We start from the raw sequence: 20,186 nt of genomic DNA on the forward strand, positions 1-20,186 counted from the left end.
TTTTTTGTGGTTCTGAAAGCTTTACTGTGTGGTCTAGTAATCAGGCTTTTTTGTTGTTCACTGTGCTTTTAGCACTTTGCTGAACTATGTAAGCAATGATACTTCTTTTAAATCAGTTATTTTCTACTAAAGTGTACATTTTAGTGCTATGGTATATAGGTAGCCAGAACTTATTTTTTTCACATTGAGGATTCAAATGAAATAGAATTTTTATGCAGAATCAGTTGCTAGTACCCTGGTTGTAGTATGAGAATAGTAAACATCTGAGCAACACCTTTGGTAAAACAGAGTGGCACAGACTATCAGGGCAGAGGAATGGAGGAACTTCTCTGAGATGAAAGTAATTGATTGTTGGCTTTATTTATTTATTTTTAAAGATTTTATTTATTTTATTCATGAAAGACACAGAGAGAGGCAGAGACACAGGCAGAGGGAGAAGCAGGCTCCATGCAGAGAGCCTAATGTAGGACTTGATCCCAGGACTCTGAGATCATGCCATGGGCCCAAGGCAGGCACTAAACTGCTGAGCCACCCAGGGATCCCCAGATTGTTGGCTTTAGAAGTGAGTTCACAAAATTGAAGAAGACCTAGAAAAGCCAAATTTTTTTCTCTTACTTGATGTAGTATATTCTTCCTACCTCTAGAAGAATGTTCCCTTTGAGGAAAATTAGACCCAAAGGAACTCCGTGAATTTCTCTAGACCATACAGCAAAACTTAGATAGTGATATGGGTAGCGTTTGTGCCTTGCTATAGGAAAAAAAAATCTCATTTTAGTAAATATGAAAACATTTCAGAATTCACAGGGATTACCTTTTCTTTAACATTTGTTCCTAAATAAAATAACTTTAAAAGTGTGGTTATACTAGAGAAAAAAAAATTCTGCTACTTTCTAGTTTTAAGGATTTAAAATTTTTTAAAGATATTATTTATTTGAGAGAGAGAGCGTAAGTGGGGTGAGGGATGGAGGGAGAAGCAGATTCCCCACTGATCAGGGAGCCAGATGCGGGGCTTGATCCCAGGACTCTGGGATCATGACCTGAGCTGAAAGCAGACGCTTAACCTACTGAGCCACCCAGGTGCCCTGAGGATTTTAATATTACAGATAATTTTCTTAAAAATAACCATATAAGACTTATTATTACCTTATTCCACATTCAGGAGTATGTATTATTTGCCAGCCTCTGACTTAAGTATAAAAAATATGTTGGAATTCATTTGATCCCTGTACTCTAGAGAACAGCTAAACAAGTAAACAAATGTTTAGTTATTATGAATCATGAACAGGACACAGTGATAGAGAAAAATGATGTGGGCAACTACATAGGGCAAGAAAGGGCTTTTTGAGTAAAAGGGGACTTGAAGAATAAGAAGGTGCTCATGAGAAAAGTGGGTTGCAGAGCATTCCAGGAAAGGGGGGATGGCTATAGAACATTTTACAGGACCAGGTAGTCAATATTTTCAGCTTCCTAAGCCATACATTTTCAGTCATCAGTTCCTCAACTCTTCTATTGTAGCATCAGAGGAGCAATAGACCATATGTAATGAATGAATGTGGCAGTTTTCCAATACAACTTTATTTTAAAAAGACAGCAGGCCATCCTTTGCCCAGTCCCTGGAATAGAGAAATTGAAAACAAAGCCTGTTGTGAATGGGGAATTAAATATTGACAGTGGGGAAGAATGGGACAAAGATGAGGTTTGGAGAGAGCATTGAAGTCATGGTATAAGGGTTTCATAATTATATGTACGTTAGGAAGCCATTCAAGAATTTAAGCAAGACAGTGACATGATCTGATACAGATTTTTAAAATATTACTCCAGTTGTTGTGTGATGAATAAATTAGAGGGCCCAAGAATGGAAGTGAAGAGAGTAGGAAGGAATAATCCAGTAATTCAGGAGAGAGATAGTGGTGATTTATACCAGTGTAGTGACAGTGGGAAGATTTCAGAGTCAGGATACTTTGAATGTAGAAAGATTGTTACTTCTGAATAGATTGATTGGGGAATGAGGAAGAGAAAATCCAAAATGACTTCTAGGTTTTTGGCTCTGACAACAAGGTGTTTCCATTTTTTAAATTTAGGTTTGGGGTAGAAAAAGGAACTCTGTTTAAACAGGTTAATTTTAAGATGCCAATGAAATTGGATATGCAAATCTAGTTCTGAGAAATTTGGACTGGAAATGTAAATTTGGGGATCGTGAGCATATAGATGGTGCTCAAAGCTTTGGAAGTAGTTGAAATCACACAGAAAAGAGAAATGAGGAATTTAATCGTGAGGAATTAAAACATTTCAGGTAGATTTGAGGATTGCAATGGAAACCAGAAAATGGCCAGATTCAGCTCTGACTTTGTTATAAAATACTTTAATGTCAGCATTTATTTAGCAGAGTTGTGGTTTTCATAACCAATTTGTTTATCTGTGTTTGTGTATGTGTTTAATGGCTCTCTAAAGGCCATTTTAAACTTCAACGTAGTAGTGCTAATCAGTTTCATTTCTTGTGTGTAGGGTTAGGTAAGGATGGAGCTTTTTTTTTTTTCCTCCTTCAGCTTTATTGAGGTTTACATGACAAAATTATAAGATATTTAAAGTGTCTTGTTCCATTTTTTGGAGTCTTTACAAAGATTTCTTTTTGGGATTTAAACTTGACAAAATGTTTAAGTTCATAGTAAGGTAACTGAGGACTTGCTTTTGCATCTTCTGTCTACTACTGAATACTTAATGAAAATATCTCTTTGGGAGGAAGGCAGAATAAGGGAGCTTGATCTGCTCACTTTTCATTCATTTAGAGAACTTCCTATCGAGGACTTCTTGTGTGGTAGGCACTGGTCTAATAATTTAGAAGTTACTGCAGTAGAAAAAATACTGGGTAAAAAGTAGGGAGAACTGGGCTTCAGACCTAATTCTGCCACTAACAGTCTTGAACAAATTACTAGACTTTTCTGGATTTAAGATTATTAATTTATAAAATGAGATTGGGATTGGTTTTGTTCACTTAAATCAGCTTTAAAATTATATAATGATTATGTGTCTTGATTTTGGTTTTTTAAGACTGAGGAAGATTATAGTTTTCAAGTTTACTGTTGTCCTTTCCTGTGCCACGATACATATTTAGAATAAAAACAATTTTTATTGGTTTCTTAAAATCAGAGGAGAAACTTTCTTTGGTTTTAATGTGGCAGGAACTTTATTCCAATTTTGCTATGCTTAACAGGTTTCTTAGATTTGCCTTGTGCTTAATTTCGTCTTCTCTCTCAAATTATGACTCTATAGTAATAATTGAATAATAACATGGTAGCCTCATAAAGGAGCTAAATCTTGTGCTTTGAAAGTTTAAACAGAAAAGATGTTGACTTTTAGCTCTACTAGAAACAACTTCTTATTGCTAGGAAAGAACATTTATTTCAGTGGTTTTAAAAGTCTTTTTCTGAGCACTGGGTATTACATGTAAGTGATGAATCACTAAATTCTACTCCTGAAACTAATATTACACTATACTGTTAACTCACTGGAATTTAAATAAAAACTTGAGATTAAAAGAAAAAAAGAGAATTCATCCTATGGATACATTTAAATATGAATACATAAAGAGTACTTACACTAATATTTATTGTAGCATTGTTATTTAAATGCTAAAAATGCTGAAAACTAAATGTTCACTAATAGACTATTGAATAAGTGGAATTATATCTGCACAATGAAAAAAAATGAAATCATCCATATATTCTCTTCTTCAAATAATCTCTTTGGGCGGAAGGCAGAATAAGGGAGCTTGATCCTGCTCACTTTTCATTCATTTAGAGAACTTCCTATCGAGGACTTCTTATGTGGTAGGCACTGGTCTAATAAGCATTTGCATTATATCAAATGTCTTTGCCTTTGGGGAGCTTATGTTTTGGACTTAAGCATTTGAATCTGTGCCTAGTAATCTGATCAGTTCTAAGCACTTTGTTTTACAGGTAGAGAAACTGAAGTTTTGAGGGAGAATAGTTTGAATTTTTAAATGGCTTTCTTGTTTTAGGGTGTGTGTGTGTTAAACTGAAAAATATTTTTTGTGAAATAACACCATATTTTTTTGTGTGTAGGCTTTCATTTGCTGAAAATGATGTCTCTGTACAAGCTGTTTTTTCAACATGTTGATTTTTCTCCATTTTTGAAGGGAGAATGAGAAGAGCCAGAATTTTAAATATTATATTTATTCACCAGTAAATTAAAGTGTTTCTATGAGGGTACATGCATGTGGAAATGAAGATGGTATTTCTTGGTAAGCTTTGGACTATTTTGTAAGCCAGTTACTTAATAGACAGCTTTTTTTTTTTTTTAATATTTATTCATGAGAGACACAGAGAGAGGCAGGGACATAGGCAGAAGGAGGAGAAGCAGGCTCCATGCAGGGAGCCTGATGCGGGACTTGATCCTGGAACTCCGGGATCACACCCTGAGCTGAAGGCAGATGCTCAACCACTGAGCCATCCAGGCGTCCCAAGACTTAGCTTTTTTTAATAAAGCTTTTTTTTATTGCTTTTCCTTTCTTTTTAGGCAAATGTGAATGAACGTAGAGAGGTTTTTTTTTTATGGCATTTATGTACAGAATATATTATAATGTTTGCAGTGAATTACAAAAGGATATTGATAGAAACAGGATAAGATTTTTGTTAGCAAAGACAGATTCGGTTCAGAGGCCCACAAATATTGAATCTCCTGTGTTTCATCTACCAAAAAATAATTAAGACACTATGCTTGTCAGCAAGAATCTCCCAATTTTAGTGAGGTAATCAGTTTTGAAGGGAAATTATTTTGCTGGAGGATTCAGGGCAAAGTAGAAAGAGGAGGTCACTTTTTTTTTTTTTTGTATATTTTTTTATTGGAGTTCGATTTGTCATCATATGGCATAACACCCAGTGCTCATCCTGTCAAGTGCCCCCCTCAGTTCCCGTCACCCAGTCACCCCAACCCCCTGCCCACCTCCCTTTCCACCACCCCTTGTTTGTTTCCCAGAGTTAGGAGTCTCTACTGTTCTGTCACCCTCACTGATATTTCCCACTCACTTTCTCGAGGAGGTCACTTTTGATGACCCTTAAAGAATTATTAAAGATTCATCATGTGATCAAAGGCAAAAAATAGTCAAGAAAATCGCATGAATAAAGGCAGGTAGGTATGAGCATTGCCAGGTAAGATCAGTGTAGATGGAATATAAAAGGCCTTAGATATGTTTGTTGGGAATGAGAGTGGTAAATTTGGTTGGACTAGGTTTTGAAAAACATTGTAGGGGATTTGGGTTTTATTCTGTGGTTGATGGAAGCCATTGGTTTTTAGTCTCCCAAAAGAGACTAGTGAAGATGGAATGAAAGATTTGGTAAGTATGCCATCCTCAGTGCTTCGTTGTTGCATATCTTTTGTTCTCCTGACGTCTTGTCCCTTTTTTCTAACTTAAGTTGTTGAAGGAAACAGGACCTATTACGAACCTATTATGTTGAATATTGGAGTTGTTGAGGGTGATGACAGGAAGAAGGCTGTCTGAGCTAGCAGTACAAGCCTTTTAATGAATATGATTTGGAAGAGTGACTTGAATATGAATAATCCCAAAGAGGAAGAGAGATTGGGGATAAATGTAGGGAATAGAGCTTATTAGAGAGTTAGAAAGATAGCAGCCATAAGACAGGAGGGGCATAAGAAGTTGAAAGGATTCTACTTTGAAAGGACTGGTAAGAGAAATGATGTTGGGGAGAGCCAAGCGTAAGGTGTTAACTTTATTTGGTAAATTCACTTGTGTTAAATATCAGCTATTCCCACTTAAATTGTTGCCTAAGACTATAAGCACTGTAAGGGCAAGTATCCCTTTCTGTCTTGTTTTCTGTTGTATTTTCTAGTGATGTTCTTTTAATATTTATTTTGTAAAAATATTGTGCAACCTAGGACCTGTTTTATTCATCTTTTTGTCTGCTTCATATAGTTGGCACTCAATAATTATCTATTGAAATGAATCTCTGAGAATACTACTAGTCAAATGGGAACCATGGTTTATATCTACCAGCTGCCAGATTCTATTAATTGCTGAATAGTTTAAGCAGAGTGTGTATCACCATTTAAAAGCACAGTAAAATTTGGGGGCTATATATCTCTTATTTTTTGAGATGAGTGGGCTGGGAGCCAGATCATGTGATCCTGTGGAACCATGGGGTTTTTCTTCCTCCATATTACTCAAGAGAACAAAAAGACTAGTTGCTGAATTGCTATGCTGTGTTTATGTTTTACTACTTATTCTGTCAGTGGCTTTGTTTAAAGTTTAATTACAGTACTAACACTATAGTGGTTTTTAAAGTATATCTTTTGTCTTAACCATTGTGAATGTAATATTTTACAAGTGGTAGATAATTCCTGTCCTTCATTGGTATACTACTTTATCTTTCAGTATTCCCTTCCAGCCATTATGGTTTTCATGGCACTACTTTATACTCATCAGGAAATCCTGATTTTTCTGATGTTTATTTTTTTTAAAGTTAATATTTGAACTAAGAACGTATTTTTGTAAAATGATGCCAAATCTAGGTGATTTCTTATTTCAACACGTAGCAAATATTTTTTATGTATGAAATTATAAAAATATGTTGTCCTAATTCCCACTGAGTTCCCCTGCTTTCAGGCCTTATGATTCTATAGTGCTATTCATTGTACTCTACTTTGTATTAAGGTTGTATGACTGTGGGGATCCCTGAATGGTTTAGCTCCTGCCTTTGGCCCAGGATGTGATCCTGGAGTCCTGGGGTCGAGTCCCACGTCGGGCTCCCTGCATGGAGCCTGCTTCTCCCTCTGCCTGTGTCTCTGCCTCTCTGCCCCCCCCCGCCACCCCCCCCCCCGTGTCTCTCATGAATAAATAAATAAAATCTTAAAAAAAAAAAAAGGTATGAATGCTGATATTAGGCTCCTTTTCTCCCTTCCCCCATAAAGATTGTAAAGTGGCTGAATACATTTTGTATCCCCCCCCCATAGTGGCTAGCACCCTGCTTTGCTTTTTAGAAGTAATCATTAAATATCTGAATTGACAGTTTGAAGATTTTTATGTATTCTTTGGAATTGAGAGCTTCATTTTGGTTGCTTAAAGAGTGAGTGGGGAAATACTGCCACTAGAAATTAATTTTATGTTGAGATTACAAGTAATGTGCTTTTTGTAACATTCTTAAACTTGTATTACTAACTATATAACTCAGTGTGTTAGTAGAATTACAGAAGAATCTTCTGACAGCAATCAAGAAACAAGCTTTCCCTGTAATAGCTATATTACTGTTTTGTCAGTGGTACTTGTAGGATTCCTCTCATCAAGACTGCCACCTTTATTCTGAAAGTTAGTGAAAATAATGGGAACCAATACTGTCCGTCTAGAAAATATCAAGAGGGCAGTGAATTTTTTTTAAAGATTATTTATTTATTTATTCATGAGAGACAGAGAGAGAGAGGCAGAGACACAGGCAGAGGGAGAAGCAGGCTCCATGCAGGGAGCCTGACATGGGACTAGATCCTGGGTCTCCAGGATCATGCCCTGGGCTGCAGGCGGAGCTAAACTGCTGAGCCACCCCGGCTGCCCAAGGGCGGTGAATTTTTATCATTGAGGAATCTATTAGTGAATTCTTGGAAAGTTTAAGATTTCTACAAAAGTTAAGATTAATGCTCCTGAACTTAGCAGAATGTTTTGAAATACAGAAATCTTAAGGTTGTTATATATTGAGAGAGAGCAACATCTATTTACCAGGCTTATATTAAATATACAAATAATAGGATATTAACTGCTTTACAAACTCCTCAACTTATAGAGTAAAAGGATTCCTTCCAGTTAATGGAGAAATTTCTGTTTTTTAGCAGAAAGGAAAGCAAGAATCAAGTGGAAATTGGGAGTTTAGGAAATATACTATATAAAGTATGCAACCACATGTGGTATATGTATGTATGTATGTTTTATGTCATATGTTTATTAAAATCTAAGATACTTAATGTAGATACGTAGGATCCAAGATTGTGCATTTCTAAAAAGCTTCAGGGTGGTGGTGGTGATGATGATAATGATGATGGTGGCAACAGTTTTGACCAGGATCCTGTTCTATGGACCACACTTTGTATAGTAGCAAGATCAGATATTTATGTGATAAGATTATGGTAGCAAATGCTTATATGGCATTTACTGTGGGCTGGGCCCTTTTGTGAGCATTATTTATATACACGTTTTATCCACACAACAGCTCCTTAAAATAGGTGCTCTTATTATTCCTCTTTCATAAAAACTTGAGACACAAAAAAACTAAGTTACTAGCGGTTACATATCTACTAAATGTTGGGTCTGTGATTTGCATCAGGCAGGCAAACTTTCAGCATCTATACTCCTTTCTTTGCTGCCACTATTCACTCTATGTGACTGTTACATAAAAATAGCAAAATGTTACACTATTTCTTTTTATAATCTTTGAAATCAGAGCTTTCAGGAGAAAGGGAAGAGCTATAAAGCTTTTAAAAAACCATTTGTGTCAGATTAGGAGAGATACCTTCTATGCTCCATGGTTCCTAGGACTGTAGAGATTGACTTCTATAGGTAGCCACTTTTATTGATAGCTTTATGTCACATCATTCTGGGGTGATGAAAGGTTTTTGAGATATTCAAGAATGACTCTTCAGTGGTATTCCTTGGAAGAATAAAGTTTATGTAACTGGTAAAATTTGTGAAGTGACAAGCCCCCAGATCATATGTACAGGACCCTGAAAAAATTCTGATATAAGTGGGAACTTAAATGCTATTTTTGATCATGTGAATGTTGCATATTTATGTAAATAGTTTACTCAGGTGAAGTAATCAATATTTGCTTTAGAATTCAGAGCCAGATAGGTACTTAGCAGACATCCTGTGGCTCTCAATTTTTTTTTCAAACAGTGGAAAATACCACTTTTAAAATCAAACAAAACCAATATAAGTCACATTTACTCAGGGAAAATGGAGTCTGCCCTGCAGGGGTAGTAAGACATCCTTGTGGCTGTAGTCCACCCCAGTGATACTATGAGTGAGAGGAGTTACAGACCAGCTAGGTTAAGTAACTTACTCAAAGTCCTAATTAAATTAGTAGCTGCCCTGGAAAGTCTTCAGATACTAATTTGATTGTTTTAACTTGTGAGTGATTGTTAAATACTACGTATTTCTAAGAGATTACATCTTTTAAAGTTTTAGTTTCTCTGTGATATTTTTAAAATGTTTTTTGTATAATTAGTGTGTGCTCCGTGTTATTCATGACCCACTTTGTGTTTTTAATACATGGTGTGTATTTCAATGCAAAATAATGCTACATGCAATTTTCTGTACTTGAGAGATTTGTCTGTATTTGAACTAAATACTGTCCTGAGTTTTAAGACTTTTTAAGAAGGAAGGCCTTAATTTTCAGTAGTCCATATCATCATTAATTATATGGCTCATTTCTAGTTTCAGTGGACTTTAGAGCTAACATCTTTATAATTAGTTTTAGCTGATGAATTTCTTTGTATTACCTAAACATTTAATTAGGATTGGCTGGCTGGGATTTTGCCCAGGCATTGAAACTTACAGGGTGAAAAAAACCTTTTAATTAATGATTTAATTGTGTGTGTTGGGGGCAAGGGTGGGGCGGGGGAGACTGTGCAGATTATTAATATCTTTTGACTCTCCAACCAGCCAAGAGCTCCTGGCCCAGGGTTGGCCTCCTTGTCAATCCATGAAGATACTTCAATAAGAAGACTCAAGGGCAGAGCCTGGGAGCTTGTAGGTCTTAGGCCTGCTTACACCTCTACTGTCATCCTCCTTTCCGTCCCCCTCTTCCTTTGCCAGTATTTTGATTGATTTGAGGATGTGTTTCTTGCAACTTCGACATTATCAGTGAATAGATTTTATCACAATGTTGAAAAATAAACAACTTAGTAATTTGTTTTTTGACTTAGTAATTCCACTTTAATCTTTGCCTGGACGTAATTAAATGGACAGGAAAAGCTATGTTACAGAAATGAAAAATGTAGTATTCTGCTAATTTGAATTATTCCAGAGTCATTCAGAAGTTGACACTCTTGAAGTAATTAACAATTCTTTCGTTGTTTGGCTTTCAGGTTGCTTTAAAAAAATTTAAAAAGATTTTATTTATTTATTTGAGAGAGAGAGAAAACATGTGAGCGGAGAGAGCACAAGCTGGGAGGTGGCGCAGAGGGAGAGGGAGAAGCAGAATCACTGCTGAGCAGGGAGCCTGATGCTGTACTCTATCCCAGGACCCCAGGATCATGACTTGAGTGGAAGGCAGAAGATTGACTGAGCCACAGGGCACCCCTCAGGTTGCTTTTAAGAATAAACATTATGGCATCCTAGTTTATGCTTATGATATATAATAATAATAAAATGGCCCAACCTGAGAATCATAATTGTTGCAAGTTTTAAAAAGTCAGTATCCATAAAATTAGCCTTTTATTTTCATGTACAATTCAATGAATTTTAGCCCATGCATATAGATTGATATAACTGCTGTCATGATCAATACAGAACATGTCTTCACCCCAGAACATTCCTTGTTTTTCCTTTATAGTCTTATCCTCCTCCTACCCCTATACCTGGCAGCCACTGATATGTTCTGTCACTATAGTTTTGTTTTCTCAAGAATGTCATGTAAATGGAGTAATACAGTCTGTAACCTTTTGAGACCAATATCTTTCATTCATCATAATTATTTTGAGGTTGAACCAAAATGCTGTATGTGTCCGTAGTTTGTTCCTTTTTATTGCTGAATGATAAATTCTGTTGTATGAATGTACCACAGTTTACATATCCATTTACCTATTTACTTGTTGAATGACTTTTGGCTTGTATGTAGTTTTTGTGATTATGAAGAGAGCTACTGTGAACCTTCATGTGTAGGTTTTGTGTGAATATAAGTTTTCATTTCTCTAGGATAAATACCTAGGAGTGGGATTTCTGGGTCATATACCAAACTTTTTCTACAGGTCTGCAATATTTTGCATTCCTATTAGCAATGTATAAGAAGAGTTCTAGTTGCTTGGCACTTGGTATTGTCAGTATATTTTATTTTAGCTACCAAAGTGGATTTGTAATTGTATCTCATTTTTAAAATTTTTCGTTTTCTTAATGGCCAGTGCTGAGCATCTTTTTATGTGCAGAATTGCCTTTATATAACCTCTTTGGTTGGTGAAGTGCCTGTTTTTTTGCCCCTTTCTTAAATACTTTCTTTACTGAGTTGTAAGAGTTTTTATGTCTCTATATATGGCGATATATTTAGAGATTCTGGATACAGATCATGTGATATTTTCTCCCAGTCTGTAGCTTATTTATTGTTTTAGCAGTGTCTGTAAAACAGTTTTTAATTTTGATGAGGTCCAGTTTATCATTTTTTTCTTTTACAGATCTTGCTTTTTGGTGTTTTGTTGGCAGTTGCTTAAAATCTCAGATGAAGCCTTTTTCTTTGAATTACTATCATGCTTTGAAAATGATATAACTAGACATTTTTCTCCTAAAGCAAAGGTTAATGTTGAATGTTAATTGTTCTTTAAAAAAATCAGGACTCCAAATTGTATCAATATTACTACAACTATACAAAAACATACTTGTGTTGAAGAAATCCTGCAAAGGCAAGGAACAGAAATGGCTAGTGTGTGGCTCTTAAATCAGTGGTTTCCTAATCCTGACTGTTGTATGAGAATCACCTGGGTAGCTTTAAAAAAGAGAGATTGTCTTTTCTTGGTCTTGGGTTTTTTAAGTCAGTTTTAGATTGATAGCAGAATTGAGGAGAAGGTACAGACATTTCCCATATTTCCACTGCTTCCCCCACTATCAGCATCCCATGACAGAGTGGTACATTTGTTACAGTGACATATCATTATCCCCCAAAGTTCATAGTTTATATTACATTCTTGGTGTGTTGTACATAATGTGTTGTACATTCTGTGGATTTTAATGAATGTATAATGAAATGTATCTACCATATGCAATAGTTTCACTACCCTAAAAATCCTCTCTGCTCTGCCTATTCATCTCTCCTTCCACCCTAATGCCTGCCACCTGATCTTTTTCTTCTTTTAATTTTTTTATAATCTCTTTAGTTTTGACTTTTCCAGAATGTCATGGAGTTGGAATGATAATGGCATGTAGTAGCATTTTCAGATTGTGTTCTTTTACTTGGTAATATGTGCTTTATCTATTTTCATGGCTTAATGGATCATTTCTTTTTAGTGCTGAATAATATTCTATTGTCAGAATATACCAGTTTATTGTTTCACGTATTGAAGGGACATTTTGGTTGCTTCCACATGTCAGCAATTATAAATTAAGCTGCTGTAAACATCTGAGTTGTGGGGTTTTGTTTGGACATAAGTTGTCAACTCCTTGGTTATTTATAGCAAGGAGCATAATTGCTGGATTGTACAATAGGTGTACATGTAGTTTTGTAAGAAATTGCCAAACTGTCTTCCGAAGTGGCTCTGTACCATTTTGCATTCCTACCAGAAATGAGCAAAAGTGCTTGTTCCCTATATCCTCAGCAATATTTGGTGGAGTCTGTGTTTTGGATTTTGGCCATTTTAATAAATGTGTAAGGGTATCCATTGTTGTTTTAAACTGCAGTTTACTTTTCTTTTTAGATTTTAAGTAATCTCTACACCCAATATAGGGCTCAAACATGGGCTCAAACACACAACCCTAAGATCAAGAATCACACACTCCACCAGGCATCCTTCAGTTGGCAATTTCTTGATCAGATATTGAACATCTTTCATTATGCAAATTTGCCACCTGGTTATCTTTTTGGTGAGGTAGCCATATCTTTTGCCAATATTTTAGGTTGGGTTTTCTTGGTGAATTTTATTAATTCTTTGTATATATTGGGTAGCAGTCCTTTACCAGGTATCCCTTTTGCAAATATTTTCTCCCAATCTGTGTCTTGTCATCTCATTCTCTTGAGCAAAATCTGTTGCTTTTCAAGTGATTCTGCTTCTCTGCCAGGTTCATGATCTACTTCTTTCCACTACTGTCTGTGTCTTGCTTTTTGCAAGGCTAGGTGTCATCAACAGTCATCAGTTTTCCACTACTCATTTCTTCAGCCTCCTTGTCACAGCTGGTCCCATCCTACTGTCAGTTTCCATGGCTTTGTTGATTGTTTTTACTTGTCTCATGAGCCCTTCAAACTCTAACTCTTCACCTGGATAACCTTCATGTAGCTTTTCTTATATAATAATGCTGGACATATCTGATCTGCAGGCCCCGTTTGATACTGGTACCACTTCTATAGCAGGGTTCCTTCCTGTTTGCCTTTGTTGATGTAAAAACTAATGGTAGTTGTTAGGGTGTGAGATTAACAATGTTATTCACACACACAAACTGATCCCACTTCCTATCTTGCAAATTTTCTGTATTCTGTCAACAACTTGTAAAGTAAAGGTTAAATCCTTTTATTCATTTAGTTTATATGCAAACTTACCTTTTAAAAAGCCCATTTTAATCTTCATAAAGGTTGAATTTTCATCTCATTCCTACAATTTATTATGTATATTTAAACAAATATTTGTTCACTTTTTGTGTATTCGAATAGAAAAACATTTTTCTGAGGCAGCATGAGAGGAAGAATTTTTTTGTTCATAGAGTGATCAGGATAATTAGAATGCAAGTGTATCTAAAGCATTTATTATGTCTTATAGTCGTATATCTATGTGTGTGTGCCTAATCATTCAAAAATAAATACAACAGAGTATGTCTGAGATCTTCTGGAGCACCTCTTAGAATTCCCATGTCCTGTGATAGAAATTAATTGTTGTGAGTGTATTTTAATACCATTGAATTTTACACTTAAAAATTAGTAAGATGGTAAAGTTTACATTATGTAAAAATGATGCGTCATTTCTTTGTGTCATTGGCCAAAGCAGATCCATCTAATAACTTCAGCAGTAAAATACAAACTAACTAAATTTAACAAAATTAATAGCAGTTATTTTCTGCTAAGTAAAATTCATTGTTATTGATTTGTCAGGATAAGTTTTTGAAATTTGTAAATAAAGCAGTTTTATCATTTATGACACATTGCACTAGTTGATCACATTTTTATTTTGTGAAAAGCAACTGTAAGTACAAATACTACATAAATACTTGACATGTTTTTTTTTTTTTTTTTTTTTTTTTTTTTTTTTGAGGGCAAGAAAGGATTTATTCTCACAGCTGAGCAAAGGATGAGGCCCACAGCCTTGGTAGCAGCAGAGGCAGCTCCACCCCCCCCCCAGGCCCAGCCCTATCCTCTTGGCATGGCAGCTGCAGGTGGGCTGGGTCAGGAGCCAGGGTGACAGCCAGGGCAGCAGCCCTCCAGCCATGGGAGCCAGCTGGCCACAGAGCAGCAGTGGGCAGCACTAGCAGCAGCAGCAGCAGGTTACAGAGTGGGGTGGGGGGGTGTTTGTCAGGCTGGCTGACTCCCGTTCCCCCATGGATGGTGCTTGATGAGGGCGGGCGTAGGGGGCTGGACTGCAAGGTGGGGTGGGGGGCATCCGGAGTGGTTCAGTCGGCCGTGAAGATGCGGCTAGAAATGTCATCCAGGAGCCAGTCAATGCCAGGCAGGAGGTTCTCCCCAGTGACGGCACTACAGCCCTCACGGATGGCATTAGAGGACAGTGCTCCAGGCAGGTCTTGTTTGTTGGCAAAGATGAGGAGGGTTGCTCCAGCCAGGCGCTCCTCCACCAACAAGCTCTGGAGCTCCCGCTGGCAGTCCTGCATGCGCTGGCAGTCGGCGCTGTCCACCACCCAGATGAGGCCATCGGTGCTCTCAAAGTAGTTCCGCCAGTAGGACCGCAAGGACTTCTGGCCTCCCACATCCCAGATGTTCAGCTTGAATCCTCGATGTTCCAGGGTCTTAATGTTGAAGCCTAGTGTCGGGGAGATGGTGTCAATGTCTTCCCCGTTGAACTTCTTGAGGATGGTTGTTTTGCCAGCATTGTCTAGGCCGAGCATGAGCAGTCGCAGCTCCCGCTCTTTCTGCTTCATCTTCTTCAGAATGGTCAGAAGCCCCATGGTCCCTGTAGCCCCCTCCGACATGTTTTATTTTAAAGTGTATATAAATATAATCAGTGATTTTAGGACACGTGTCATATTTTATAACTTTTAAAAATTTAAGTGGTCAGTTTTTCATTCATCTCACAGATATACCAAGCACATATTTGCTTTCCAAAATTAGGGTGACTTTAATAGTTACCATGTAATTTGATTTTATAACAAAGGGTTACACAGAAGTTCACTTAAGTCCTTAAGAATAATTAATTGCTAGATATTTGATGTTCAGAATATATACATTTTTTTGTCATATAGTACAGTTTCTCTAGTATTGTCATTATCTTAATTGCTACTCAAAATTTACTGGTTCACTGAATATGAAGATTGGTGAAGAATTCTGTAAATAGGCATATTTTCAGTTTGTAGGTTTTCTTAGTGTTAGCAGTCATGGGAATCTGCATCTGACAAGTGCTAGACTTAACGACTTGAAATAAGTGATTTATTGTTTAATACAGTACTATATACAAACCTACGTGTTTATCAGTTTTGATACAGTTGCCATACTTATGGGTGATGTATTTTTGAGCCAAGGAGCTTAGTCTCGTTTTTTTTGTTTGTTTGTTTGTTTGTTTGTTTGTTTGTTTTTTTAGGGGCTTAGTCTCTTAGAACAAAATATATATAATAAAATTCTAATTTATGTGTATGTATAGGCTAGTGATTTTCATACTGCATGTTAGAACAGACATTTGTTTCATTACTAAAATCTCTTAGTGGCCATTTTTTCTCTGATATAAAAAATTAGGTACAGTTTTCTTAATTTGAATTTATTCTCATTTGTTGGGAATAGTTTGTTAGGTATATTTTGTTTTCAGTCTTTGGCACTTGCAACCACTTATTTAGACTCATTTATACTGGTGCTAATATGTAGTAACATCTACTGTTTATAATTCAAGTTTATAGATATCTATATATCTCAACACACATATTAATTTGTTTCTCACCAAACACCATGACTTCAGATTCTCCCCAACCTAAAAATGTTTAACCACTGCACTAAAACATGTCTGCTTAGGTAGGCTGGAGTTACAAGTTGAGCTAGACCATAGTGGATTAGGTGGGTTGGAATAATAAAGAGGTTGGCAGTATTGTCCGAAAGTGTTACAGGAACTTAGAGGACAAACTGCTTCTTTGTGATAGAACTGGTTCTAGCTTTAAATTCTGTTTTCTCGTCGATAATCTTACATTGAACTACTGATAGCATAGCAGGATGTAGTAGTAGTCAGGAACTTCTTACTGGAGAAGGTGGCAGTATCCTTGTAGACTATGGAAAGGAAGTCTGAGTAGTCTTAACAGGATTGCATTAGGAAGGCATTTCAGGCTCAGGCCAACTTGATGTGCAAAAACAGGTATCACCCACCGGGTTGGTGGTGGATCATAGTATTGGAGGGTAGGATGAATGAAGTAAAGGGTCTTTGAGATGCCAGGCACTGTTCTAGGTGTGGGAAGCACACATGGAAAAGACCGAATCCCTGCTGCCATGGATCTTGTATTTTAGTGAGAGGAACATCAAATGGATAAATTTGTAATACAGTAGGTAGTGACAAGCAAGTACTGTGAGGAAAATTTAGTGTAGGTTAAAGAGTGGATATAGTCATTGTTTGAGATAGGGTGGTCAGGAAGACCCTGAGCAGAAGTGAAACTTGAGCAGAAAAAAAATGAGGGGGTAGTAGGCTGTGTGAAATTTGCAGAAGAGGGTAGAACCCAGTTGCAATAGTCAGCTCCAGTGTAGCGGAGCACACTGAATTAATAGTTTATGCTCCTTAAGTGTTTACTGAGTGCCAGCCACTGTTCTGAGTGTGTCACTAGTGTTAATTTAGTCCTTAGAACAGTTCTACAAAATGGTTACTATTTCATATGTAAGGAAACTGAGGCACAGAGATGAAAATAATTAGCCGAGGTAACACAGCTAGTCAGGGAGCTGGATTTGAGCCCAGTAGTTTAACTCTAAAATCAACATTTTCAACCATTCTATGAAAATGGGGAAGGGGAGGTGTAGTAGGAAATTTGATTGGAGCAGTATCCTGGGACCGCCAGTTCTATGGGGCACTGTAGTTCCTTATTAAGTATTTAGAATTTTATTTTGGCTGTCATGTTAGGTTGTTGGAGGGTTGAGAAATGCCCAGGAGGTTGCTTTATGATTCTGAAGATCAGGAGATGGGTCTGGACTATACAACACATTTGTTAGTAATCTGTATTTAGGTTATATTATAGCTTAAAATATTTCTACTGGCCTATATTTCTTTGATGTAAAATTGAAGATTCCACACCACTAGTTTATTAAACAGATATGTGCATGTATACATATAAGAGAGTGTGTGGGTGTAAACAAACTAACGAACTCTTCTGTTAATAGGTGCGAGAAGATGTACTAAATTCATTGAATAACAACTTTCTTCAAACGCTAAATCAAGCTTGGAATGATCATCAGACAGCTATGGTGATGATTAGAGACATACTAATGTATATGGTAAGTAGAACTTTTCTGTTTATCCTTTTAATGTCTATGTCACATTTAGTTGGATGGTACAGGTCAGTGTGGAAAGTGTTATTAAAAAAATAAAACAATATTTCCTTTGCAAGGACCAACCTTAGCTTATATGAAGTTAAATCTTATTCATATATTTAATGATTAGAACGGTGGTTGAATGACAGTATGAGAGAGGAAAGCTTAGTATTCTCTCACAAGTTTTTAAAACCTAATGTCCTTATACCTTTAGTGATGGGGGTGTCATTTTATATAAATATGCATATAATAAGTACACTCTAACAGCTTCTGTCTAAATAGTAAGTCGTTGCAGTATGTATGTTATTCAGATACATATTCTCTTTTTTACCTGTTTTTACTATTCTTTGTTTTTGTCAGTCAAGACAATTTGGAAAACATTGACATGAGCTAAGCTGTTCAATAACTTTTGATAAGATTAAACTCTTGAGTTTTTTCTTACCTTTGTGTGATTGTAGAATGAAGCTAGGTTCATCAAACTTAATTACCATGTCAATGCAAAATTAATAGGTCTAATAACTTTCCTCGTTACTTCAGTGTTTATATTTGGGAATTGGACATATGATTTTCTTCTAAAGTTTTACTCTCTGCTTTTCAAATTTTTATTTTGTTTCTTTAGTTTGATTTTAGCTATAGTGGTGAGAGTATGTCCTAGTTTCTTTCACTTGATTGAATAAAGCAATGGTTGGAAAGGATTTCTGATGAGAGCAAACAGCTGTGGAGCTTTTTGTTCTGCTCAGAGAATTCAGTCAGGCCTATTACCCCTGGTTTTATAGGGTCAGGGAGAGGCTACTTCATTTTTCAGGGATTGATAAAAGGTATAACAGTATTTAGCCTTTTTGAGCCTTATTTTCCTCTTCAGGGTATAGATTGATCCTGTGCTGACATTTTAAGGTAAATGAGATAGCACATGAAAACATACAGTGCCTGAGATAGAAATGTGAAATAAGTTAGCTTATACTCTTCTCATTAAGTTTTGGATTTGATGAGTCTTTAAATTTTAACACTAACAAACACTAAGAAAACCATTTTTAATTTCATGATCTAGTACTCTATTGATAAAATAAGTATTTTTAAATTAGGCACACCCTCATTCTTAAATAATTTTTCTTTTATTTCAGTTCCATTTTGTCCATCAGGATGGGGAGGAAGGGGAGGGAGAGGGTTCCCAAATGAAATGTCAAACCTTGAATCCTGACTGTTATGGGACCATGGTTAAGAAACTAATTAGTTTATTCTTCAGCTTTCTCATTTATAAAATAAAAATAATATTGTACTGACTGGGTAAGGTAGCTATAAGGCTTGAGGGAGCCATTCATGTACAGCACTTAATAACACCTGGACCATAGCAGTGTGCTCAGTAAAAATTTACTAGGTTTAATATTTCTTGCCCCTTCATCCTTTCATCAAACCTGTCTAGTTGCACCACAGCCCCGGGTACACCCAGCAGCTTAGCTTTCCTGCGCCTCTGCTGGAGGAAGCTCCACACAGAGTAGATCAGTGCCACTTTTTATCCTTTGTCACAAACTTCCAGTTGACCCATCACACTGTCCAGTGGTCTCGTTTTCCCTCCACTTGTAAACTTCGTACCTTCAGCTCTCCTGCTGGCCTCACTCTTACATGATCTTGCCTTCCACCTCTCAGAGAAAAGAGCAAGCGTCAGCTATGTTTGTTTACTACTATATCTACAGTTTTACCTGTATTTTCTCCCTTTTGTGTTTTTCCTTTTCCCTTTTGTTTTAATGGGACATTGTCTCCCCTTGTGTTAAATAAAGGCTAATTTTCCTTCCATGGTAAGCGGGATCACATCACTTTCTGCCTTGTCAAAAACCTGAAATATTTTCAGGTTCTACCTTTTTACTGAGTCTTATTCATCAGCATGAGACATGTTCAGGCCAGTCAGATCCTCAAAATAAAATTGAACTAAATTTTCTGTTGAACTCCTGCACTGCCTCCCAGGGTCTCTCATTGCCATTCACAGGCAAATGTCTTGTGAGAAATATTGAACCTTGCTGGCTCCCTTTTCTCATCTTTTTTTCACTTTGACTATGTTCCATTTAAGCTTCTTCCTCAGTTATGCTGTTCAGTCTTCCTCTTAGAGGGATCACTGTGTCTGTACATCTCTGAAGGCAGAGATCACTGTGAATCCTCAGACTCCTTGATTTTTTCTCTGCAGCATTGGGCACAGTTGACCAGTCTTTTCTTCTCACTTGCTGGGTCCTCAGTTTCAATGACATAGCACTCCCTTGATACACTTCATCCCTTTCCCACAGGTCCTTCCCAGTTACTTCTCCTCTGCCCTTTAAATAGAGGCATTCTTGGGCTTTAGTAACCTAGATTTCCTCCTCCTGGTTCACCTCAGTTACTACTATATCTGTAGCATTTATACAATTGTTATTAACAATTGTCTCAGGCCTTGTTTCTCAGGCCGAACTTCTTGAGGAGAGGCCAGTGTCTTGTTACCACTGTGTCCCCAACACCTGGCACAGCTCCTTGCACAAACTATGTAATTGAATAAATAAATGCACACGGAATATTTTTCTTAGATTATAGATTAAGCTTTTGCAAAATGCATTTTAAAAATATGCTATTGTTGGGGGG

The 20,186-nt window shown here is 36.7% G+C and overlaps 1 protein-coding gene and 1 pseudogene across 2 annotated transcripts in view; one reads left to right on the plus strand and one right to left on the minus strand.

The window, feature by feature from the left end:
- CUL3 (cullin 3) overlaps window positions 1-20,186 on the plus strand; it is an 88,884-nt gene that overhangs the window by 25,203 nt on the left and 43,495 nt on the right. For both annotated transcript variants that reach the window (XM_026006349.2, XM_072719408.1), the window contains one exon: window positions 17,436-17,549. In XM_026006349.2, the coding sequence (XP_025862134.2) occupies window positions 17,436-17,549 (114 nt within the window). The remainder of the gene's footprint in view (window positions 1-17,435; window positions 17,550-20,186) is intronic.
- LOC112925538 (ADP-ribosylation factor-like protein 2 pseudogene) lies at window positions 14,150-15,058 on the minus strand (annotated as a pseudogene).

The sequence above is a fragment of the Vulpes vulpes genome, chromosome 9 (assembly GCF_048418805.1).
Source record: "Vulpes vulpes isolate BD-2025 chromosome 9, VulVul3, whole genome shotgun sequence".
Taxonomy (NCBI): Eukaryota; Metazoa; Chordata; class Mammalia; order Carnivora; family Canidae; genus Vulpes; species Vulpes vulpes.